The sequence below is a fragment of the Oncorhynchus nerka genome, linkage group LG27 (assembly GCF_034236695.1).
Source record: "Oncorhynchus nerka isolate Pitt River linkage group LG27, Oner_Uvic_2.0, whole genome shotgun sequence".
Lineage (NCBI taxonomy): Eukaryota > Metazoa > Chordata > Actinopteri > Salmoniformes > Salmonidae > Oncorhynchus > Oncorhynchus nerka.
In genome coordinates, this window is record NC_088422.1 from 105,835,526 (window position 1) to 105,863,192 (window position 27,667).

A 27,667-nucleotide genomic window follows, 5' to 3' on the forward strand; every position below is an offset into this window, starting at 1 on the left:
ACAGTTCCATTAGTAAACCACCCAGGATGGGGGGAACAGTTCCATTAGTAAATCACCCAGGATGGGGGAAGAGTTCCATTAGTAAACCACCCAGGATGGGAACAGTTCCATTAGTAAACCACCCAGGATGGGGGACAGTTCCATTAGTAAACCACCCAGGACGGGGGGAGGACAGTTCCATTAGTAAACCACCCAGGACGGGGGGAACAGTTCCATTAGTAAACCACCCAGGACGGGGGAAACAGTTCCATTAGTAAACCACCCAGGACGGGGGGAACAGTTCCATTAGTAAACCACCCAGGACGGGGGAACAGTTCCATTAGTAAACCACCCAGGACGGGGGGATTAGTAAACCACCCAGGACGGGGGAACAGTTCCATTAGTAAACCACCCAGGACGGGGGAACAGTTCCATTAGTAAACCACCCAGGACGGGGGGAACAGTTCCATTAGTAAACCACCCAGGACGGGGACAGTTCCATTAGTAAACCACCCAGGACGGGGACAGTTCCATTAGTAAACCACCCAGGACGGGGGAACAGTTCCATTAGTAAACCACCCAGGACGGGGGACAGTTCCATTAGTAAACCACCCAGGACGGGGAACAGTTCCATTAGTAAACCACCCAGGATGGGGGACCAGTTCCATTAGTAAACCACCCAGGATGGGGGAACAGTTCCATTAGTAAACCACTCAGGATGGGGAAACAGTTCCATTAGTAAACCACTCAGGACGGGGGGAACAGTTCCATTAGTAAACCACCCAGGACGGGGACAGTTCCATTAGTAAACCACCCAGGACGGGGGGGGCACAGTTCCATTAGTAAACCACCCAGGACGGGGACAGTTCCATTAGTAAACCACCCAGGACGGGGAACATTTCCATTAGTAAACCACCCAGGACGGGGACAGTTCCATTAGTAAACCACCCAGGATGGGGAACAGTTCCATTAGTAAACCACCCAGGACGGGGAACAGTTCCATTAGTAAACCACCCAGGATGGGGGGAACAGTTCCATTAGTAAACCACCCAGGACGGGAACAGTTCCATTAGTAAACCACCCAGGGGGGGGACAGTTCCATTAGTAAACCACTCAGGACGGGGGACAGTTCCATTAGTAAACCACCCAGGACGGGGGACAGTTCCATTAGTAAACCACCCAGGATGGGGGGGAACAGTTCCATTAGTAAACCACTCAGGACGGGGGACAGTTCCATTAGTAAACCACCCAGGACGGGGAACAGTTCCATTAGTAAACCACCCAGGACGGGGGACAGTTCCATTAGTAAACCACCCAGGACGGGGGACAGTTCCATTAGTAAACCACCCAGGACGGGGGACAGTTCCATTAGTAAACCACCCAGGACGGGGGACAGTTCCATTAGTAAACCACCCAGGACGGGGGACAGTTCTATTAGTCAACCACCCAGGACGGGGGGGAACAGTTCCATTAGTAAACCACCCGGGACGGGGGGGAACAGTTCCATTAGTAAACCACCCAGGACGGGGGGGAACAGTTCCATTAGTAAACCACCCAGGACGGGGGAACATTTCCATTAGTAAACCACCCAGGATGGGGGGGAACAGTTCCATTAGTAAACCACCCAGGACGGGGAACAGTTCCATTAGTAAACCACCCAGGACGGGGAACAGTTCCATTAGTAAACCACCCAGGACGGGGAACAGTTCCATTAGTAAACCACCCAGGACGGGGAACAGTTCCATTAGTAAACCACCCAGGATGGGGGGGGCGGACAGTTCCATTAGTAAACCACCCAGGATGGGGGGGACGGACAGTTCCATTAGTAAACCACCCAGGATGGGGGGGACGGACAGTTCCAATAGTAAATCACCCAGGATGGGGGGGGACAGTTCCATTAGTAAACCACCCAGGATGGGGGGGAACAGTTCCATTAGTAAATCACCCAGGATGGGGGGGAACAGTTCCATTAGTAAACCACCCAGGACGGGGGGAACAGTTCCATTAGTAAACCACCCAGGACGGGGAACAGTTCCATTAGTAAACCACCCAGGACGGGGGGGAACAGTTCCATTAGTAAACCACCCAGGACGGGGAACAGTTCCATTAGTAAACCACCCAGGACGGGGAACAGTTCCATTAGTAAACCACCCAGGACGGGGGGAACAGTTCCATTAGTAAACCACCCAGGACGGGGGGGAACAGTTCCATTAGTAAACCACCCAGGACGGGGGGAACAGTTCCATTAGTAAACCACCCAGGACGGGGGAACAGTTCCATTAGTAAACCACCCAGGACGGGGGACAGTTCCATTAGTAAAACCACCCAGGACGGGGGACAGTTCCATTAGTAAACCACCCAGGACGGGGGGAACAGTTCCATTAGTAAACCACCCAGGACGGGGGACAGTTCCATTAGTAAACCACCCAGGACGGGGAACAGTTCCATTAGTAAACCACCCAGGATGGGGGGAACAGTTCCATTAGTAAACCACCCAGGATGGGGGGGAACAGTTCCATTAGTAAACCACCAGGATGGGGGAACAGTTCCATTAGTAAACCACCCAGGACGGGGAACAGTTCCATTAGTAAACCACCCAGGATGGGGGGAACAGTTCCATTAGTAAACCACCCAGGATGGGGGGAACAGTTCCATTAGTAAACCACCCAGGACGGGGACAGTTCCATTAGTAAACCACCCAGGACGGGGGGAAACAGTTCCATTAGTAAACCACCCAGGACGGGGGGACAGTTCCATTAGTAAACCACCCAGGACGGGGGTTCCATTAGTAAACCACCCAGGAACAGTTCCATTAGTAAACCACCCAGGATGGGGACAACAGTTCCATTAGTAAACCACCCAGGACGGGGGAACAGTTCCATTAGTAAACCACCCAGGACGGGGGGAACAGTTCCATTAGTAAACCACCCAGGGTGGGGACAGTTCCATTAGTAAACCACCCAGGACGGGGGAACAGTTCCATTAGTAAACCACCCAGGACGGGGACAGTTCCATTAGTAAACCACCCAGGACGGGGGACAGTTCCATTAGTAAACCACCCAGGACGGGGAACAGTTCCATTAGTAAACCACCCAGGACGGGGGACAGTTCCATTAGTAAACCACCCAGGACGGGGAACAGTTCCATTAGTAAACCACCCAGGACGGGGGACAGTTCCATTAGTAAACCACCCAGGATGGGGGGGAACAGTTCCATTAGTAAACCACCCAGGATGGGGGGGAACAGTTCCATTAGTAAACCACCCAGGACGGGGGAACAGTTCCATTAGTAAACCACCCAGGACGGGGGAACAGTTCCATTAGTAAACCACCCAGGATGGGGAACAGTTCCATTAGTAAACCACCCAGGACGGGGACAGTTCCATTAGTAAACCACCCAGGACGGGGGGAACAGTTCCATTAGTAAACCACCCAGGACGGGGGGGAACAGTTCCATTAGTAAACCACCCAGGACGGGGAACAGTTCCATTAGTAAACCACCCAGGACGGGGGACAGTTCCATTAGTAAACCACCCAGGATGGGGGGGAACAGTTCCATTAGTAAACCACCCAGGACGGGGAACAGTTCCATTAGTAAACCACCCAGGACGGGGGTTCCATTAGTAAACCACCCAGGACAGTTCCATTAGTAAACCACCCAGGACGGGGGGACAGTTCCATTAGTAAACCACCCAGGATGGGGGGACAGTTCCATTAGTAAACCACCCAGGATGGGGGGGAACAGTTCCATTAGTAAACCACTCAGGACGGGGGACAGTTCCATTAGTAAACCACCCAGGACGGGGAACAGTTCCATTAGTAAACCACCCAGGATGGGGGACAGTTCCATTAGTAAACCACCCAGGACGGGGGGACAGTTCCATTAGTAAACCACCCAGGACGGGGAACAGTTCCATTAGTAAACCACCCAGGACGGGGGACAGTTCCATTAGTAAACCACCCAGGACGGGGAACAGTTCCATTAGTAAACCACCCAGGACGGGGAACAGTTCCATTAGTAAACCACCCAGGACGGGGGGGGAACAGTTCCATTAGTAAACCACCCAGGACGGGGGGAACAGTTCCATTAGTAAACCACCCAGGACGGGGGGAACAGTTCCATTAGTAAACCACCCAGGATGGGGGGAACAGTTCCATTAGTAAACCACCCAGGACGGGGAACAGTTCCATTAGTAAACCACCCAGGACGGGGGGAACAGTTCCATTAGTAAACCACCCAGGACGGGGACAGTTCCATTAGTAAACCACCCAGGACGGGGGACAGTTCCATTAGTAAACCACCCAGGACGGGGGACAGTTCCATTAGTAAACCACCCAGGACGGGGGAACAGTTCCATTAGTAAACCACCCAGGACGGGGGAACATTTCCATTAGTAAACCACCCAGGACGGGGGGGAACAGTTCCATTAGTAAACCACCCAGGACGGGGAACAGTTCCATTAGTAAACCACCCAGGACGGGGGGAACAGTTCCATTAGTAAACCACCCAGGACGGGGAACAGTTCCATTAGTAAACCACCCAGGACGGGGGGGAACAGTTCCATTAGTAAACCACCCAGGACGGGGAACAGTTCCATTAGTAAACCACCCAGGACGGGGAACAGTTCCATTAGTAAACCACCCAGGACGGGGAACAGTTCCATTAGTAAACCACCCAGGGTGGGGGGACAGTTCCATTAGTAAACCACTCCAGGACGGGGGGACAGTTCCATTAGTAAACCACCCAGGACGGGGAACAGTTCCATTAGTAAACCACCCAGGATGGGGGGACAGTTCCATTAGTAAACCACCCAGGACGGGGAACAGTTCCATTAGTAAACCACCCAGGACGGGGGGACAGTTCCATTAGTAAACCACCCAGGACGGGGACAGTTCCATTAGTAAACCACCCAGGACGGGGGGAACAGTTCCATTAGTAAACCACCCAGGACGGGGACAGTTCCATTAGTAAACCACCCAGGACGGGGGAACAGTTCCATTAGTAAACCACCCAGGACGGGGGAACAGTTCCATTAGTAAACCACCCAGGACGGGGGGAACAGTTCCATTAGTAAACCACCCAGGACGGGGGGAACAGTTCCATTAGTAAACCACCCAGGACGGGGGAACAGTTCCATTAGTAAACCACCCAGGACGGGGGAACAGTTCCATTAGTAAACCACCCAGGACGGGGGGGAACAGTTCCATTAGTAAACCACCCAGGACGGGGAACAGTTCCATTAGTAAACCACCCAGGACGGGGGGACAGTTCCATTAGTAAACCACCCAGGACGGGGGGACAGTTCCATTAGTAAACCACCCAGGACGGGGGGAACAGTTCCATTAGTAAACCACCCAGGACGGGGGACAGTTCCATTAGTAAACCACCCAGGACGGGGGGAACAGTTCCATTAGTAAACCACCCAGGACGGGGGACAGTTCCATTAGTAAACCACCCAGGACGGGGGAACAGTTCCATTAGTAAACCACCCAGGACGGGGAACAGTTCCATTAGTAAACCACCCAGGACGGGGAACAGTTCCATTAGTAAACCACCCAGGATGGGGAACAGTTCCATTAGTAAACCACCCAGGACGGGGGGACAGTTCCATTAGTAAACCACCCAGGATGGGGGGGACGGACAGTTCCATTAGTAAACCACCCAGGATGGGGGGGACAGTTCCATTAGTAAACCACCCAGGATGGGGGACGGACAGTTCCATTAGTAAATCACCCAGGATGGGGGAAGAGTTCCATTAGTAAACCACCCAGGATGGGGGGAACAGTTCCATTAGTAAACCACCCAGGATGGGGGGAACAGTTCCATTAGTAAACCACCCAGGACGGGGGAGGGGACAGTTCCATTAGTAAACCACCCAGGACGGGGGGAACAGTTCCATTAGTAAACCACCCAGGACGGGGGAACAGTTCCATTAGTAAACCACCCAGGACGGGGGGAACAGTTCCATTAGTAAACCACCCAGGACGGGGAACAGTTCCATTAGTAAACCACCCAGGACGGGGGAACAGTTCCATTAGTAAACCACCCAGGACGGGGGGAACAGTTCCATTAGTAAACCACCCAGGACGGGGGAACAGTTCCATTAGTAAACCACCCAGGACGGGGGGAACAGTTCCATTAGTAAACCACCCAGGACGGGGGACAGTTCCATTAGTAAACCACCCAGGACGGGGGACAGTTCCATTAGTAAACCACCCAGGACGGGGGGAACAGTTCCATTAGTAAACCACCCAGGACGGGGGGACAGTTCCATTAGTAAACCACCCAGGACGGGGACAGTTCCATTAGTAAACCACCCAGGATGGGGGACAGTTCCATTAGTAAACCACCCAGGATGGGGGGAACAGTTCCATTAGTAAACCACTCCAGGATGGGGGAACAGTTCCATTAGTAAACCACTCAGGACGGGGAACAGTTCCATTAGTAAACCACCCAGGACGGGGGGAACAGTTCCATTAGTAAACCACCCAGGACGGGGGGGGGGAACAGTTCCATTAGTAAACCACCCAGGACGGGGGACAGTTCCATTAGTAAACCACCCAGGACGGGGAACATTTCCATTAGTAAACCACCCAGGACGGGGGACAGTTCCATTAGTAAACCACCCAGGACGGGGAACAGTTCCATTAGTAAACCACCCAGGACGGGGAACAGTTCCATTAGTAAACCACCCAGGACGGGGAACAGTTCCATTAGTAAACCACCCAGGACGGGGAACAGTTCCATTAGTAAACCACCCAGGGTGGGGGGGGGGACAGTTCCATTAGTAAACCACTCAGGACGGGGGACAGTTCCATTAGTAAACCACCCAGGACGGGGGGACAGTTCCATTAGTAAACCACCCAGGATGGGGGAACAGTTCCATTAGTAAACCACCAGGACGGGGACAGTTCCATTAGTAAACCACCCAGGACGGGGGGAACAGTTCCATTAGTAAACCACCCAGGACGGGGGACAGTTCCATTAGTAAACCACCCAGGACGGGGGACAGTTCCATTAGTAAACCACCCAGGACGGGGACAGTTCCATTAGTAAACCACCCAGGACGGGGACAGTTCCATTAGTAAACCACCCAGGACGGGGGACAGTTCCATTAGTAAACCACCCAGGACGGGGGGAACAGTTCCATTAGTAAACCACCCAGGACGGGGGGAACAGTTCCATTAGTAAACCACCCAGGACGGGGGGAACAGTTCCATTAGTAAACCACCCAGGACGGGGGAACAGTTCCATTAGTAAACCACCCAGGATGGGGGGAACAGTTCCATTAGTAAACCACCCAGGACGGGGGAACAGTTCCATTAGTAAACCACCCAGGACGGGGAACAGTTCCATTAGTAAACCACCCAGGACGGGGGGTAAACCACCCAGGACGGGGAACAGTTCCATTAGTAAACCACCCAGGATGGGGGAACAGTTCCATTAGTAAACCACCCAGGATGGGGGGAACAGTTCCATTAGTAAACCACCCAGGATGGGGGGAACAGTTCCATTAGTAAACCACCCAGGATGGGGGGACAGTTCCATTAGTAAACCACCCAGGATGGGGGAACAGTTCCATTAGTAAACCACCCAGGATGGGGGGAACAGTTCCATTAGTAAACCACCCAGGACGGGGGGACAGTTCCATTAGTAAACCACCCAGGACGGGGGGGAACAGTTCCATTAGTAAACCACCCAGGACGGGGGGACAGTTCCATTAGTAAACCACCCAGGACGGGGGAACAGTTCCATTAGTAAACCACCCAGGACGGGGGAACAGTTCCATTAGTAAACCACCCAGGACGGGGGGAACAGTTCCATTAGTAAACCACCCAGGACGGGGGGGAACAGTTCCATTAGTAAACCACCCAGGACGGGGGGGAACAGTTCCATTAGTAAACCACCCAGGACGGGGGGGAACAGTTCCATTAGTAAACCACCCAGGACGGGGGGGAACAGTTCCATTAGTAAACCACCCAGGATGGGGGAACAGTTCCATTAGTAAACCACCCAGGACGGGGGGGGACAGTTCCATTAGTAAACCACCCAGGACGGGGGAACAGTTCCATTAGTAAACCACCCAGGACGGGGGGAACAGTTCCATTAGTAAACCACCCAGGACGGGGGACAGTTCCATTAGTAAACCACCCAGGACGGGGGAACAGTTCCATTAGTAAACCCCCCGGGCCGGGGGGAACAGTTCCATTAGTAAACCACCCAGGACGGGGGACAGTTCCATTAGTAAACCACCCAGGACGGGGAACAGTTCCATTAGTAAACCACCCAGGATGGGGGGACAGTTCCATTAGTAAACCACCCAGGACGGGGGAACAGTTCCATTAGTAAACCACCCAGGATGGGGGGGAACAGTTCCATTAGTAAACCACTCAGGACGGGGGACAGTTCCATTAGTAAACCACCCAGGACGGGGAACAGTTCCATTAGTAAACCACCCAGGATGGGGGGAACAGTTCCATTAGTAAACCACTCAGGACGGGGACAGTTCCATTAGTAAACCACCCAGGACGGGGGGACAGTTCCATTAGTAAACCACCCAGGACGGGGGACAGTTCCATTAGTAAACCACCCAGGACGGGGGGAACAGTTCCATTAGTAAACCACCCAGGACGGGGGACAGTTCCATTAGTAAACCACCCAGGACGGGGGGAACAGTTCCATTAGTAAACCACCCAGGACGGGGAACAGTTCCATTAGTAAACCACCCAGGATGGGGGGAACAGTTCCATTAGTAAACCACCCAGGACGGGGGGGAACAGTTCCATTAGTAAACCACCCAGGACGGGGGACAGTTCCATTAGTAAACCACCCAGGACGGGGGGGGGGACAGTTCCATTAGTAAACCACCCAGGACGGGGGAACAGTTCCATTAGTAAACCACCCAGGACGGGGGGGACAGTTCCATTAGTAAACCACCCAGGACGGGGGGAACAGTTCCATTAGTAAACCACCCAGGACGGGGGACAGTTCCATTAGTAAACCACCCAGGACGGGGGACAGTTCCATTAGTAAACCACCCAGGACGGGGGAACAGTTCCATTAGTAAACCACCCAGGACGGGGGACAGTTCCATTAGTAAACCACCCAGGACGGGGGACAGTTCCATTAGTAAACCACCCAGGACGGGGGGGAACAGTTCCATTAGTAAACCACCCAGGACGGGGGGGAACAGTTCCATTAGTAAACCACCCAGGACGGGGGAACAGTTCCATTAGTAAACCACCCAGGACGGGGGGGAACAGTTCCATTAGTAAACCACCCAGGACGGGGGAACAGTTCCATTAGTAAACCACCCAGGACGGGGAACAGTTCCATTAGTAAACCACCCAGGACGGGGAACAGTTCCATTAGTAAACCACCCAGGACGGGGGACAGTTCCATTAGTAAACCACCCAGGACGGGGGAACAGTTCCATTAGTAAACCACCCAGGACGGGGAACAGTTCCATTAGTAAACCACCCAGGATGGGTAAACCACCCAGGACAGTTCCATTAGTAAACCACTCAGGACGGGGGACAGTTCCATTAGTAAACCACCCAGGACGGGGACAGTTCCATTAGTAAACCACCCAGGATGGGGGAACAGTTCCATTAGTAAACCACCCAGGACGGGGGGAACAGTTCCATTAGTAAACCACCCAGGACGGGGGACAGTTCCATTAGTAAACCACCCAGGACGGGGGGACAGTTCCATTAGTAAACCACCCAGGACGGGGGAACAGTTCCATTAGTAAACCACCCAGGACGGGGGGAACAGTTCCATTAGTAAACCACCCAGGACGGGGGGAACAGTTCCATTAGTAAACCACCCAGGACGGGGAACAGTTCCATTAGTAAACCACCCAGGACGGGGAACAGTTCCATTAGTAAACCACCCAGGACGGGGACAGTTCCATTAGTAAACCACCCAGGACGGGGGGACAGTTCCATTAGTAAACCACCCAGGACGGGGGACAGTTCCATTAGTAAACCACCCAGGACGGGGAACAGTTCCATTAGTAAACCACCCAGGACGGGGGGAACAGTTCCATTAGTAAACCACCCAGGACGGGGAACAGTTCCATTAGTAAACCACCCAGGACGGGGGGACAGTTCCATTAGTAAACCACCCAGGACGGGGGGAACAGTTCCATTAGTAAACCACCCAGGACGGGGGAACAGTTCCATTAGTAAACCACCCAGGACGGGGGAACAGTTCCATTAGTAAACCACCCAGGACGGGGGAACAGTTCCATTAGTAAAACCACCCAGGACGGGGGGGAACAGTTCCATTAGTAAACCACCCAGGACGGGGAACAGTTCCATTAGTAAACCACCCAGGACGGGGAACAGTTCCATTAGTAAACCACCCAGGACGGGGAACAGTTCCATTAGTAAACCACCCAGGACGGGGGACAGTTCCATTAGTAAACCACCCAGGACGGGGAACAGTTCCATTAGTAAACCACCCAGGACGGGGGGAACAGTTCCATTAGTAAACCACTCCAGGACGGGGGAACAGTTCCATTAGTAAACCACCCAGGACGGGGAACAGTTCCATTAGTAAACCACCCAGGATGGGGGGGAACAGTTCCATTAGTAAACCACTCAGGACGGGGGACAGTTCCATTAGTAAACCACCCAGGACGGGGGGAAACAGTTCCATTAGTAAACCACCCAGGACGGGGGACAGTTCCATTAGTAAACCACCCAGGACGGGGGGACAGTTCCATTAGTAAACCACCCAGGATGGGGGGGGCGGACAGTTCCATTAGTAAACCACCCAGGATGGGGGGGACGGACAGTTCCATTAGTAAACCACCCAGGATGGGGGGGACGGACAGTTCCAATAGTAAATCACCCAGGATGGGGGGGGAACAGTTCCATTAGTAAACCACCCAGGATGGGGGGGAACAGTTCCATTAGTAAATCACCCAGGATGGGGGAACAGTTCCATTAGTAAACCACCCAGGATGGGGGAACAGTTCCATTAGTAAACCACCCAGGAACAGTTCCATTAGTAAACCACCCAGGACAGGGGGACAGTTCCATTAGTAAACCACCCAGGATGGGGAGGGGGAACAGTTCCATTAGTAAACCACCCAGGATGGGGGAACAGTTCCATTAGTAAACCACCCAGGACGGGGGGACAGTTCCATTAGTAAACCACCCAGGACGGGGGGGGGAACAGTTCCATTAGTAAACCACCCAGGACGGGGGGAACAGTTCCATTAGTAAACCACCCAGGACGGGGGAACAGTTCCATTAGTAAACCACCCAGGACGGGGGGAACAGTTCCATTAGTAAACCACCCAGGACGGGGGAACAGTTCCATTAGTAAACCACCCAGGACGGGGGGGAACAGTTCCATTAGTAAACCACCCAGGACGGGGGGGGACAGTTCCATTAGTAAACCACCCAGGACGGGGGGAACAGTTCCATTAGTAAACCACCCAGGACGGGGGGAACAGTTCCATTAGTAAACCACCCAGGACGGGGGAACAGTTCCATTAGTAAACCACCCAGGACGGGGGGAACAGTTCCATTAGTAAACCACCCAGGACGGGGGACAGTTCCATTAGTAAACCACCCAGGATGGGGGAACAGTTCCATTAGTAAACCACCCAGGACGGGGGAACAGTTCCATTAGTAAACCACCCAGGATGGGGGGGAACAGTTCCATTAGTAAACCACCCAGGATGGGGGAACAGTTCCATTAGTAAACCACCCAGGACGGGGAACAGTTCCATTAGTAAACCACCCAGGACGGGGGGGACAGTTCCATTAGTAAACCACCCAGGACGGGGGGAACAGTTCCATTAGTAAACCACCCAGGACGGGGACAGTTCCATTAGTAAACCACCCAGGATGGGGAACAGTTCCATTAGTAAACCACCCAGGACGGGGGACAGTTCCATTAGTAAACCACCCAGGACGGGGACAGTTCCATTAGTAAACCACCCAGGATGGGGGGAACAGTTCCATTAGTAAACCACCCAGGACGGGGGAACAGTTCCATTAGTAAACCACCCAGGACGGGGAACAGTTCCATTAGTAAACCACCCAGGACGGGGGAACAGTTCCATTAGTAAACCACCCAGGACAGTTCCATTAGTAAACCACCCAGGACGGGGAACAGTTCCATTAGTAAACCACCCAGGACGGGGGACAGTTCCATTAGTAAACCACTCAGGACGGGGGACAGTTCCATTAGTAAACCACCCAGGACGGGGACAGTTCCATTAGTAAACCACCCAGGATGGGGGAACAGTTCCATTAGTAAACCACCCAGGACGGGGGACAGTTCCATTAGTAAACCACCCAGGACGGGGAACAGTTCCATTAGTAAACCACCCAGGACGGGGGGACAGTTCCATTAGTAAACCACCCAGGACGGGGGACAGTTCCATTAGTAAACCACCCAGGACGGGGGGACAGTTCCATTAGTAAACCACCCAGGATGGGGGACAGTTCCATTAGTAAACCACCCAGGACGGGGACAGTTCCATTAGTAAACCACCCAGGACGGGGAACAGTTCCATTAGTAAACCACCCAGGATGGGGAACAGTTCCATTAGTAAACCACCCAGGACGGGGAACAGTTCCATTAGTAAACCACCCAGGATGGGGGGAACAGTTCCATTAGTAAACCACCCAGGACGGGGGAACAGTTCCATTAGTAAACCACCCAGGATGGGGGAACAGTTCCATTAGTAAACCACCCAGGATGGGGAACAGTTCCATTAGTAAAACCACCCAGGACGGGGACAGTTCCATTAGTAAACCACCCAGGATGGGGGGAACAGTTCCATTAGTAAACCACCCAGGACGGGGGGGGGCACAGTTCCATTAGTAAACCACCCAGGACGGGGGACAGTTCCATTAGTAAACCACCCAGGACGGGGGAACAGTTCCATTAGTAAACCACCCAGGATGGGGGGGAACAGTTCCATTAGTAAACCACCCAGGACGGGGGGGGAACAGTTCCATTAGTAAACCACCCAGGATGGGGGGGAACAGTTCCATTAGTAAACCACTCAGGACGGGGGACAGTTCCATTAGTAAACCACCCAGGACGGGGGAAACAGTTCCATTAGTAAACCACCCAGGACGGGGGGACAGTTCCATTAGTAAACCACCCAGGACGGGGGACAGTTCCATTAGTAAACCACCCAGGATGGGGGGGGCGGACAGTTCCATTAGTAAACCACCCAGGATGGGGGGGACGGACAGTTCCATTAGTAAACCACCCAGGATGGGGGGGACGGACAGTTCCAATAGTAAATCACCCAGGATGGGGGGGGAACAGTTCCATTAGTAAACCACCCAGGATGGGGAACAGTTCCATTAGTAAATCACCCAGAATGGGGGAAACAGTTCCATTAGTAAACCACCCAGGATGGGGGGAACAGTTCCATTAGTAAACCACCCAGGACAGGGGGGGACAGTTCCATTAGTAAACCACCCAGGATGGGGAGGGGGAACAGTTCCATTAGTAAACCACCCAGGATGGGGGGACAGTTCCATTAGTAAACCACCCAGGACGGGGGGACAGTTCCATTAGTAAACCACCCAGGACGGGGGAACAGTTCCATTAGTAAACCACCCAGGGCGGGGGGAACAGTTCCATTAGTAAACCACCCAGGACGGGGGGAACAGTTCCATTAGTAAACCACCCAGGACGGGGGAACAGTTCCATTAGTAAACCACCCAGGACGGGGGGAACAGTTCCATTAGTAAACCACCCAGGACGGGGGGGAACAGTTCCATTAGTAAACCACCCAGGACGGGGGGGGGGACAGTTCCATTAGTAAACCACCCAGGACGGGGGGAACAGTTCCATTAGTAAACCACCCAGGACGGGGGATCAGTTCCATTAGTAAACCACCCAGGACGGGGGACAGTTCCATTAGTAAACCACCCAGGACGGGGGGGAACAGTTCCATTAGTAAACCACCCAGGACGGGGGACAGTTCCATTAGTAAACCACCCAGGACGGGGGAACAGTTCCATTAGTAAACCACCCAGGATGGGGGGGACCAGTTCCATTAGTAAACCACCCAGGATGGGGGGGAACAGTTCCATTAGTAAACCACTCAGGATGGGGGGGAACAGTTCCATTAGTAAACCACTCAGGACGGGGGACAGTTCCATTAGTAAACCACCCAGGACGGGGGAACAGTTCCATTAGTAAACCACCCAGGATGGGGGGGAACAGTTCCATTAGTAAACCACTCAGGACGGGGGACAGTTCCATTAGTAAACCACCCAGGACGGGGGGACCAGTTCCATTAGTAAACCACCCAGGACGGGGGACAGTTCCATTAGTAAACCACCCAGGACGGGGGACAGTTCCATTAGTAAACCACCCAGGACGGGGGAACATTTCCATTAGTAAACCACCCAGGACGGGGGACAGTTCCATTAGTAAACCACCCAGGATGGGGGGGAACAGTTCCATTAGTAAACCACCCAGGACGGGGAACAGTTCCATTAGTAAACCACCCAGGACGGGGGACAGTTCCATTAGTAAACCACCCAGGATGGGGGGGAACAGTTCCATTAGTAAACCACTCAGGACGGGGGACAGTTCCATTAGTAAACCACCCAGGACGGGGGGGGGGAACAGTTCCATTAGTAAACCACCCAGGACGGGGGACAGTTCCATTAGTAAACCACCCAGGACGGGGGGACAGTTCCATTAGTAAACCACCCAGGACGGGGGACAGTTCCATTAGTAAACCACCCAGGACGGGGGACAGTTCCATTAGTAAACCACCCAGGACGGGGACAGTTCCATTAGTAAACCACCCAGGACGGGGGACAGTTCCATTAGTAAACCACCCAGGACGGGGGGAACAGTTCCATTAGTAAACCACCCAGGACGGGGACAGTTCCATTAGTAAACCACCCAGGGACGGGGACAGTTCCATTAGTAAACCACCCAGGACGGGGAACATTTCCATTAGTAAACCACCCAGGATGGGGGAACAGTTCCATTAGTAAACCACCCAGGATGGGGGGGAACAGTTCCATTAGTAAACCACCCAGGACGGGGAACAGTTCCATTAGTAAACCACCCAGGACGGGGAACAGTTCCATTAGTAAACCACCCAGGACGGGGAACAGTTCCATTAGTAAACCACCCAGGACGGGGGAACAGTTCCATTAGTAAACCACCCAGGACGGGAACAGTTCCATTAGTAAACCACCCAGGACGGGGAACAGTTCCATTAGTAAACCACCAGGACGGGGGACAGTTCCATTAGTAAACCACCCAGGATGGGGGACAGTTCCATTAGTAAACCACTCAGGATGGGGGGAACAGTTCCATTAGTAAACCACTCAGGACGGGGGGAACAGTTCCATTAGTAAACCACTCAGGATGGGGGGAACAGTTCCATTAGTAAACCACCCAGGATGGGGGACAGTTCCATTAGTAAACCACCCAGGATGGGGGACAGTTCCATTAGTAAATCACCCAGGACGGGGAACAGTTCCATTAGTAAACCACCCAGGACGGGGGAACAGTTCCATTAGTAAACCACCCAGGATGGGGACAGTTCCATTAGTAAACCACCCAGGATGGGGGAACAGTTCCATTAGTAAACCACCCAGGATGGGGGGAACAGTTCCATTAGTAAATCACCCAGGATGGGGGGACAGTTCCATTAGTAAACCACCCAGGACGGGGGAACAGTTCCATTAGTAAACCACCCAGGACGGGGGAACAGTTCCATTAGTAAACCACCCAGGATGGGGGAACAGTTCCATTAGTAAACCACCCAGGATGGGGGAACAGTTCCATTAGTAAACCACCCAGGATGGGGAACAGTTCCATTAGTAAACCACCCAGGACGGGAACAGTTCCATTAGTAAACCACCCAGGACGGGGAACAGTTCCATTAGTAAACCACCCAGGACGGGGGGACAGTTCCATTAGTAAACCACCAGGACGGGGACAGTTCCATTAGTAAACCACCCAGGACGGGGGACAGTTCCATTAGTAAACCACCCAGGATGGGGGGGAACAGTTCCATTAGTAAACCACCCAGGACGGGGGGGAACAGTTCCATTAGTAAACCACCCAGGACGGGGGACAGTTCCATTAGTAAACCACCCAGGACGGGGACAGTTCCATTAGTAAACCACCCAGGACGGGGGACAGTTCCATTAGTAAACCACCCAGGACGGGGGGAACAGTTCCATTAGTAAACCACCCAGGACGGGGAACAGTTCCATTAGTAAACCACCCAGGACGGGGACAGTTCCATTAGTAAACCACCCAGGACGGGGAACAGTTCCATTAGTAAACCACCCAGGATGGGGGAACAGTTCCATTAGTAAACCACCCAGGATGGGAACAGTTCCATTAGTAAACCACCCAGGACGGGGAACAGTTCCATTAGTAAACCACCCAGGATGGGGGAACAGTTCCATTAGTAAACCACTCAGGACGGGGGACAGTTCCATTAGTAAACCACCCAGGATGGGGGGGAACAGTTCCATTAGTAAACCACCCAGGATGGGGGGGAACAGTTCCATTAGTAAACCACCCAGGACGGGGACAGTTCCATTAGTAAACCACCCAGGACGGGGGAACAGTTCCATTAGTAAACCACCCAGGATGGGGGGAACAGTTCCATTAGTAAACCACCCAGGACGGGGAACAGTTCCATTAGTAAACCACCCAGGATGGGGGGAACAGTTCCATTAGTAAACCACCAGGACGGGGGGGACAGTTCCATTAGTAAACCACCCAGGATGGGGGAACAGTTCCATTAGTAAACCACCCAGGACGGGGAACAGTTCCATTAGTAAACCACCCAGGACGGGGGACAGTTCCATTAGTAAACCACCCAGGATGGGGGGAACAGTTCCATTAGTAAACCACCCAGGATGGGGGGACAGTTCCATTAGTAAACCACCCAGGATGGGGGGAACAGTTCCATTAGTAAACCACCCAGGATGGGGACAGTTCCATTAGTAAACCACCCAGGATGGGGGGATGGGAACAGTTCCATTAGTAAACCACCCAGGACGGGGGGAACAGTTCCATTAGTAAACCACCCAGGATGGGGGAGGGGGAACAGTTCCATTAGTAAACCACCCAGGATGGGGGGGAACAGTTCCATTAGTAAACCACCCAGGACGGGGGGACAGTTCCATTAGTAAACCACCCAGGACGGGGGAACAGTTCCATTAGTAAACCACCCAGGACGGGGAACAGTTCCATTAGTAAACCACCCAGGACGGGGGAACAGTTCCATTAGTAAACCACCCAGGACGGGGGAACAGTTCCATTAGTAAACCACCCAGGACGGGGAACAGTTCCATTAGTAAACCACCCAGGACGGGGGACAGTTCCATTAGTAAACCACCCAGGATGGGGGAACAGTTCCATTAGTAAACCACCCAGGACGGGGACAGTTCCATTAGTAAACCACCCAGGACGGGGGGGAACAGTTCCATTAGTAAACCACCCAGGACGGGGAACAGTTCCATTAGTAAACCACCCAGGACGGGGAACAGTTCCATTAGTAAACCACCCAGGACGGGGAACAGTTCCATTAGTAAACCACCCAGGACGGGGAACAGTTCCATTAGTAAACCACCCAGGATGGGGGGAACAGTTCCATTAGTAAACCACTCAGGATGGGGGGAACAGTTCCATTAGTAAACCACCCAGGACGGGGGGACAGTTCCATTAGTAAACCACCCAGGACGGGGAACAGTTCCATTAGTAAACCACCCAGGATGGGGGGAACAGTTCCATTAGTAAACCACCCAGGACGGGGAACAGTTCCATTAGTAAACCACCCAGGACGGGGGGGACAGTTCCATTAGTAAACCACCCAGGGTGGGGGGACAGTTCCATTAGTAAACCACCCAGGACGGGGGACAGTTCCATTAGTAAACCACCCAGGACGGGGGAACATTTCCATTAGTAAACCACCCAGGACGGGGGACAGTTCCATTAGTAAACCACCCAGGATGGGGGGGAACAGTTCCATTAGTAAACCACCCAGGACGGGGAACAGTTCCATTAGTAAACCACCCAGGACGGGGAACAGTTCCATTAGTAAACCACCCAGGACGGGGAACAGTTCCATTAGTAAACCACCCAGGACGGGGAACAGTTCCATTAGTAAACCACCCAGGGTGGGGGGGACAGTTCCATTAGTAAACCACTCAGGACGGGGGACAGTTCCATTAGTAAACCACCCAGGACGGGGGGACAGTTCCATTAGTAAACCACCCAGGACGGGGGGACAGTTCCATTAGTAAACCACCCAGGACGGGGGACAGTTCCATTAGTAAACCACCCAGGATGGGGGGGAACAGTTCCATTAGTAAACCACCCAGGACGGGGGACAGTTCCATTAGTAAACCACCCAGGACGGGGGACAGTTCCATTAGTAAACCACCCAGGACGGGGGGAACAGTTCCATTAGTAAACCACCCAGGATGGGGGGAACAGTTCCATTAGTAAACCACCCAGGACGGGGAACAGTTCCATTAGTAAACCACCCAGGACGGGGACAGGTAAACCACCCAGGACGGGGAACAGTTCCATTAGTAAACCACCCAGGATGGGGGGGACAGTTCCAATAGTAAACCACTCAGGAACAGTTCCATTAGTAAACCACCCAGGATGGGGGAACAGTTCCATTAGTAAACCACCCAGAATGGGGGAACAGTTCCATTAGTAAATCACCCAGGATGGGGGACAGTTCCATTAGTAAACCACCCAGGACGGGGGAACAGTTCCATTAGTAAACCACCCAGGACAGGGGGGAACAGTTCCATTAGTAAACCACCCAGGATGGGGAGGGGGAACAGTTCCATTAGTAAACCACCCAGGATGGGGGGAACAGTTCCATTAGTAAACCACCCAGGACGGGGGGGAACAGTTCCATTAGTAAACCACCCAGGACGGGGGGAACAGTTCCATTAGTAAACCACCCAGGACGGGGAACAGTTCCATTAGTAAACCACCCAGGACGGGGGGAACAGTTCCATTAGTAAACCACCCAGGACGGGGGGAACAGTTCCATTAGTAAACCACCCAGGACGGGGAACAGTTCCATTAGTAAACCACCCAGGACGGGGGAACAGTTCCATTAGTAAACCACCCAGGACGGGGGACAGTTCCATTAGTAAACCACCCAGGACGGGGGGAACAGTTCCATTAGTAAACCACCCAGGACGGGGGGAACAGTTCCATTAGTAAACCACCCAGGACGGGGACAGTTCCATTAGTAAACCACCCAGGACGGGGAACAGTTCCATTAGTAAACCACCCAGGATGGGGGGACCAGTTCCATTAGTAAACCACCCAGGATGGGGAACAGTTCCATTAGTAAACCACCCAGGATGGGGGGAACAGTTCCATTAGTAAACCACTCAGGACGGGGACAGTTCCATTAGTAAACCACCCAGGACGGGGAACAGTTCCATTAGTAAACCACCCAGGATGGGGGGAACATTTCCATTAGTAAACCACCCAGGACGGGGACAGTTCCATTAGTAAACCACCCAGGACGGGGGGGGGACAGTTCCATTAGTAAACCACCCAGGACGGGGGACAGTTCCATTAGTAAACCACCCAGGACGGGGACAGTTCCATTAGTAAACCACCCAGGACGGGGAACATTTCCATTAGTAAACCACCCAGGACGGGGGACAGTTCCATTAGTAAACCACCCAGGATGGGGGGAACAGTTCCATTAGTAAACCACCCAGGACGGGGAACAGTTCCATTAGTAAACCACCCAGGACGGGGGGACAGTTCCATTAGTAAACCACCCAGGACGGGGAACAGTTCCATTAGTAAACCACCCAGGACGGGGGGAACAGTTCCATTAGTAAACCACCCAGGGTGGGGGGGGACAGTTCCATTAGTAAACCACTCAGGACGGGGGGGACAGTTCCATTAGTAAACCACCCAGGACGGGGACAGTTCCATTAGTAAACCACCCAGGACGGGGGGACAGTTCCATTAGTAAACCACCCAGGATGGGGGGACAGTTCCATTAGTAAACCACCCAGGACGGGGGAACAGTTCCATTAGTAAACCACCCAGGACGGGGACAGTTCCATTAGTAAACCACCCAGGACGGGGACAGTTCCATTAGTAAACCACCCAGGACGGGGAACATTTCCATTAGTAAACCACCCAGGATGGGGGAACAGTTCCATTAGTAAACCACCCAGGACGGGGAACAGTTCCATTAGTAAACCACCCAGGACGGGGGAACAGTTCCATTAGTAAACCACCCAGGACGGGGACAGTTCCATTAGTAAACCACCCAGGAAACCACCCAGGGGGGACAGTTCCATTAGTAAACCACCCAGGACGGGGACAGTTCCATTAGTAAACCACCCAGGACGGGGGGACAGTTCCATTAGTAAACCACCCAGGACGGGGAACAGTTCCATTAGTAAACCACCCAGGACGGGGGGAACAGTTCCATTAGTAAACCACCCAGGACGGGGGAACAGTTCCATTAGTAAACCACCCAGGACGGGGACAGTTCCATTAGTAAACCACCCAGGACGGGGGACAGTTCCATTAGTAAACCACCCAGGATGGGGGAACAGTTCCATTAGTAAACCACCAGGACGGGGGGACAGTTCCATTAGTAAACCACTCAGGAAGGGGGACAGTTCCATTAGTAAACCACCCAGGACGGGGGGAAACAGTTCCATTAGTAAACCACCCAGGACGGGGGACAGTTCCATTAGTAAACCACCCAGGACGGGGGACAGTTCCATTAGTAAACCACCCAGGACGGGGGGAACAGTTCCATTAGTAAACCACCCAGGACGGGGGGAACAGTTCCATTAGTAAACCACCCAGGACGGACGGGAACAGTTCCATTAGTAAACCACCCAGGACGGGGAACAGTTCCATTAGTAAACCACCCAGGACGGGGGAACAGTTCCATTAGTAAACCACCCAGGACGGGGGGAACAGTTCCATTAGTAAACCACCCAGGACGGGGGAACAGTTCCATTAGTAAACCACCCAGGACGGGGGGAACAGTTCCATTAGTAAACCACCCAGGACGGGGGACAGTTCCATTAGTAAACCACCCAGGACGGGGGGGAACAGTTCCATTAGTAAACCACCCAGAATGGGGAACAGTTCCATTAGTAAACCACCCAGGACGGGGGGAACAGTTCCATTAGTAAACCACCCAGGACGGGGGAACAGTTCCATTAGTAAACCACCCAGGACGGGGGGAACAGTTCCATTAGTAAACCACCCAGGACGGGGGGAACAGTTCCATTAGTAAACCACCCAGGACGGGGGAACAGTTCCATTAGTAAACCACCCAGGACGGGGGAACAGTTCCATTAGTAAACCACCCAGAATGGGGAACAGACAGTTGAGAAAAGCGATCCACACTAATAAGCAATACTAGTGGATCAGTAAATCAACCCAATAGAGTGTGTAGCACTGCCAGAATGTGTCCCAAATGGCACCCCATTTCATCGTGCATTACTTTGGATCAGAGCCCTTCTGTGCATTCAAAAGTAACGCAGTACAGGGGGTATCATTAGTATTCATCCTCTTGGATGTACATCTACAGTACATACAGTGGGTATCATTAGTATTCATCCTCTTGGATGTACATCTACAGTACATACAGTGGGTATCCTTAGTATTCATCCTCTTGGATGTACATCTACAGTACATACAGTGGGTATCCTTAGTATTCATCCTCTTGGATGTACATCTACAGTACATACAGTGGGTATCCTTAGTATTCATCCTCTTGGATGTACATCTACAGTACATACAGTGGGTATCCTTAGTATTCATCCTCTTGGATGTACATCTACAGTACATACAGTGGGTATCATTAGTATTCATCCTCTTGGATGTACATCTACAGTACATACAGTGGGTATCATTAGTATTCATCCTCTTGGATTTTTTCATATTTTTTTGAGTTACAAAGTCAGATTGAAATTGATTCCATTGTGATTTTTGGTCATTGATGTCCACAAAATACTCTAATTTTAAAGTGGAAGAAAAATGCTAACATTCTTTACACAATTAATGAAAAATAAAACAAATATACGTTAGATTAGGTAAGTATTCAACCCCGAGTCAATACGCTATATTAGATAAGTAAGCACTATATAGGGAATAGGGCTCTGGTCTATAGTAGTACCACTATATAGGGAATAGGGCTCTGGTCTATAGTTGTACCACTATATAGGGAATAGGGCTCTGGTCTATAGTAGTACCACTATATAGGGAATAGGTCTCTGGTCTATAGTAGTACCACTATATAGGGAATAGGTCTCTGGTCTATAGTAGTACCACTATATAGGGAATAGGGCTCTGGTCTATAGTAGTACCACTATATAGGGAATAGGGCTCTGGTCTATAGTAGTACCACTATATAGGGAATAGGGCAGCAGTCACAGTCTTACCCAGAGGGGTGTCGACCAGGATGGCGTTGTAAAGTTCTGCTGGGGTCTGGGCGATGTTGACTGCCTCCATCTGCTCAAAGCTGCCCAGAGGGTGGCACTTAGGTACCAGCTCAGAGATGGCACGCTGGTGCAGGGTGCCCGTGATCAGCAGGATCACATTGTCTATCATGTAGCTGTACCTGTGAGGATGGGAGGAGAGCGCGTGTTTCAGTGATGACTGGGTAGTTAAGAGCATAGCAAATATTACATATCATTTTGCAAGATGGTGAGAGACAGTACGAGGGTTCTCTCTCAGGCTAGAATGAAAGGCGGCTGGTAAGAGCCGGTACGAGGGTTCTCTCTCAGGCTAGAATGAAAGGCTGATGGTACGAGGGTTCTCTCTCAGGCTAGAATGAAAGGCGGCTGGTAAGAGCCGGTACGAGGGTTCTCTCTCAGGCTAGAATGAAAGGCTGATGGTACGAGGGTTCTCTCTCAGGCTAGAATGAAAGGCGGCCGGTAAGAGCCGGTACGAGGGTCCTCTCTCAGGCTAGAATGAAAGGCGGCGGTTAAGAGCGGGGTTCTCTCTCAGGCTAGAATGAAAGGCGGCCGGTAAGAGCCGGTACGAGGGTCCTCTCTCAGGCTAGAATGAAAGGCGGCCGGTAAGAGCCGGTACGAGGGTCCTCTCTCAGGCTAGAATGAAAGGCTGATGGTACGAGGGTCCTCTCTCAGGCTAGAATGAAAGGTGGCCGGTAAGAGCCGGTACAAGGGTTCTCTCTCAGGCTAGAATGAAAGGTGGCCGGTAAGAGCCGGTACGAAGGTCCTCTCTCAGGCTAGAATGAAAGGCGGCTGGTAAGAGCCGGTACGAGGGTTCTCTCTCAGGCTAGAATGAAAGGCGGCTGGTAAGAGCCGGTACGAGGGTTCTCTCTCAGGCTAGAATGAAAGGCGGCCGGTAAGAGCCGGTACAAGGGTTCTCTCTCAGGCTAGAATGAAAGGTGGCCGGTAAGAGCCGGTACGAAGGTCCTCTCTCAGGCTAGAATCCTAAGAGCTCTCAGGCTAGAATGAAAGGCGGCTGGTAAGAGCCGGTACGAGGGTTCTCTCTCAGGCTAGAATGAAAGGCGGCCGGTAAGAGCCGGTACGAGGGTTCTCTCTCAGGCTAGAATGAAAGGCGGCCAGTGAGAGCCGGTATGAGGGTTCTCTCTCAGGCTAGAATGAAAGGCGGCCGGTACGAGGGTTCTCTCTCAGGCTAGAATGAGTCAATAGGCATATATAAGAGTATGAAACATGGACCATTCAGATGTCACATAACTGAAAAGAGATGGGAGACGGACAAATACAGTTGAACCAATAGCTGATTTGTTCCGGGCAATAATAAGACAAGGTGATATTCTAAGCCTAAATCCCCCCCCCCCCCAGAATGCATGGGAAAGACAGGCTCAATTTAATTAGACAATATGGGCACCCATCTTGCCCCTTCATTTGGGATAGAGTCTTGGCAGACACCAGTGAGCCTGTGAATGACTCACGTGATGAAGTCCATGAAGCTTGCCAGCGGTTCGTACGACTGGTTTCTCATGTGACGGAACTCCACCACCATCTTCTCTTTGAGCTTGTCGTCGATGACGGACACGGTGAGGGGGGACGGCTCGTTGGCCAGGAAGCTGCCATAGTCCGTGCTCTGCAGATGGAGTTTCAGGTCTGCATGGGTGGGGGGGACGACAAGACGTCTTCAGATACTGGGTAACAGTGGCTTTCAACAGACACAATAATGACATGCACAGGACAAGTACAAGCTCATATGAATGCTGCTGTGAGACGGCATGATGCTAACGGTACATTAGAGACCCATACACAAGGGAAGAGGCTAGCTAGCTTGTGTGTCTAGAATGCTTCCATTTTACTTGATGTGTAAGCTAATTGAGCAATACTTTGAGCAATAGTTTCAGTTCCTCATAGAAATCCCGCTGTTGATCAATCTAATGTGATTTATTTAACATTTTATGTAGGCAGCCTGGTAATGCATAGCTGCTAATGGTTCTTTGTGTCACATCTGGCTGTGATTGGGTGGTCAATGCAATGTAATAACCAGGGCCTGGTTTCCCAAAAGGAAGGCTAAGTTTATCACTTCTTATGAGCAATGTGAAAATCTCAGCCTGGCAATGGTTCATTGCAGCTGCTTGTCCTGTTCACATCTGGCTGTGATTGGGAGTCCCATAGGGAGGCGCACAATTGGCTCAGCCTTGTCCGTTTGGCCGGGGTAGGCCATATATATATATATATTTATTTATATGGGGCGGCAGGGTAGCCTAGTGGTTAGAGCGTTGGACTAGTAACCGAAAGGTTGCAAGTTCAAATCCCCGAGCTGACAAATCTGTCGTTCTGCCCCTGAACAGGCAGTTAACCCACTGTTCCTAGGCCGTCATTGAAAATAAGAATTTGTTCTTAACTGACTTGCCTAGTTAAATAAAGGTAAAATAAAATAAAAATATAAATAATATATCTCTCACACATAAAGTTGGAAGTTTACATACACCTTAGCCAAATACATTTTTTATTTTTTTTTTTTACAATTCCTGACATTTAATCCCAGAAAAAATTCACGGTCTTTGGTCAGTTAGGATCACCACTTGATTGTAAGAAAGTGAAATGTCAGAATAATAGTAGAGAGGATTGAGGTTAGGGCTTTGTGATGGCCACTTCAATACCTTGACTTTGTAGCAAAATGGCTTAAAGACAACTTTGGAAGTTTTCTTGGGGTCATTGTCCATTTGGAAGACCCATTCGCGACCAAGATTTAACTTCCTGACTGATGTCTTGATGTTGCATCAATATATCCACAATTTTCCTACCTCATGATGCCATCTATTGTGTGAAGTGCACCAGTCCCTCCTGCAGCAAATCACCCCCACAGCATGATGCTGCCACCCCTGTGCTTCACGGTTGGGATGGTGTTCTTCAGCTTGCAAGCCTCCCCCTTTTTCCTCCAAACACAACGATGGTCATGATGGCCAACATTTCAGGTTATGGCGATATAGGACTCGTTTTACTGTGGATATAGATACTTTTGTACCTGTTTCCTCCAGCATCTTCACAAGGTCCTTCGCTGTTCTGGGATTGATTTGCACTTTTCGCACCAAAGTATGTTCATCTCTAGGAGACAGAACGTGTCTCCTTCCTGAGCGATATGACAGCTGTGTGGTCCCATGGTGTTTATACTTGCGTACTATTGTTTGTACAGATGAAGGTGGTTTACCTTCAGGTGTTTGGAAATTGTTCCTAAGGATGAACCAGACCTGTGGAGTTCTACCCTTTTTTTTTTGATTTCCCCATGATTTCTTTTGATTTTCCCATGATATCAAGAAAAGAGGCACTGAGTTTGAAGGTAATGAAATACACCCACAGGTACACCTCCAATTGACTCAAATGATGTCAATTAGCCAATCAGAAGCTTCTAAAGCAATGACATAATTTTCTGGAATTTGCCAAGCTGTTTAAAAGGCACAGTCAACAACTTCTGATTGTGATACAGTGAATTAAATGAAAGAATCTGTCTGTAAACAATTGTTGGAAAAATGACTTGTGTCATACACAAAGTAGATGTCATAACCAACTTGCCAAAACTATAGTTTGTTAACAAGACATTTGTGTGTTGGTGAGAGAGATAGATAGATGTATATATATATATATCACACACACAGTTGAATCTATTTACATACACTTCGGTTGGAGTCATTAATTCGTTTTTCAAACACTCCACAAATGTATTGTTAACAAACTATAGTTTTGGCAAGTCGGTTATGACATCTACTTTGTGTAGATAGCTGATATCGTCTTTAACTTTCGCTGCTTTTGATTCATTATGACAGTAAAATAAAGCCACAACAACATTATTTACAAAGTGAGGTTAATGGTGAACTGACAGAAAACAACTTCCTGTCAGTGTGACGAAATAAAATTCTCAGGTAGAATGACCTACTTTTAACACTCCTGCATCATGTTACAGTAGGATTTGGTCTGGTCGCTGTGACGTTGCCACAGTCGCAGATAAAATAATATATATATATATTATTTTATGTCTGTGCGACAGGAAACTGACAGTCGCAGATATATATATATATTATTTTGTCTGTGCGACAGGAAACTGACAGTCGCAGATATATATATATATATATATATTATTTTATGTCTGTGCGACAGGAAACTGACAGTCGCGTGTCGTTCAAACAATTGTAAAACGATCCTTTTAAGAGTAACGTCCGGCTCCTTCAGTTCACTATTGGGCTAACTGGCACGCTAGCTTCCCAGCTAATTAAATGTAGCTAGCTAAATTAACGTTAGCTAACTAATTCAAAGAATAATATCGGTTTTGTGAGACCCAATTTAATCTCGAAATCTAGCGAACCGCCCATTTAAGTTGAATTACCTACATCCATATACAAAACTGATCATTAATAAGATACTATTCATGACAGAGTAACCTTATATAGCTAACGTTAACTAAATTGATAATACAAGGACCCATCATGAGATATTAGTTAGTAACCTACTGTTATAGCTGGCTAGAGTTGTCATTAACATTATATATTTATATATATATATATATTAGGTACAGTAGTAGCATGGCGACTGGCCATGTCGTCGGAAACGCCACATGTTTTTTTAAATCCAGTAACGTTTATTAAATGTTAACAATACCACTTGAAAAGCCACTGTGTACATTTGACAACATAGTTAGCCAGATGACCAGCTGGTTAGCTAGCACGCTAACGTTAGCTCCGACTCACCTTCCAGGGTTTCACACTGGACGAGATTTAGATAGTCTCCCTGTGAAAGAATTCCAGCCTTAAAACCCCTGACCAACCCTTCCAAGTAACCATTATCCACATTAAAATACAGCTCCGAGAATATAGGCATATTGAGGCCTCAAAATATATCCGTATATTGATGAAATACAACCGTTTTAGGAGGAAAATAAATTCTAGACAGGGCTGAGCTCCAGATTACCCGGCTGTAAAAAAAGACACGTGATTCCTCGCCACCAATATCATGTGACTCAACATCGATTCTCGATGACGTAATGTCGCGTTCAAGTCCACTGGGAACTCAGGAAATATTCGACTTCAGACGCGTTCAATATTACTGGGAACTCGGGAAATAAACGAGCTCCAACTGGGAAAAATCGTTTGAAGGCCCAGAAGATCACTGACGTTATGATTTTACCTATGTTTTTTTTTTCTCGAGGTCCCAGTTGTCTTGAAAAC

General features: G+C 50.7%; 1 protein-coding gene across 1 annotated transcript in view; it reads right to left on the minus strand.

Moving 5' to 3' along the window:
* Window positions 1-27,432, minus strand: part of LOC115116211 (V-type proton ATPase subunit d 1) — a 49,046-nt gene extending 21,614 nt beyond the window's left edge. The window contains exons 1-3 of the mRNA XM_065012504.1: window positions 27,191-27,432; window positions 23,933-24,104; window positions 22,431-22,609 (exon numbers count right to left, since the gene is read on the minus strand). Of these exons, the coding sequence (XP_064868576.1) occupies window positions 22,431-22,609; window positions 23,933-24,104; window positions 27,191-27,320 (481 nt within the window). The 5' untranslated portion in view covers window positions 27,321-27,432. The remainder of the gene's footprint in view (window positions 1-22,430; window positions 22,610-23,932; window positions 24,105-27,190) is intronic.
* Between the last annotated feature and the right edge of the window lie 235 nt (window positions 27,433-27,667).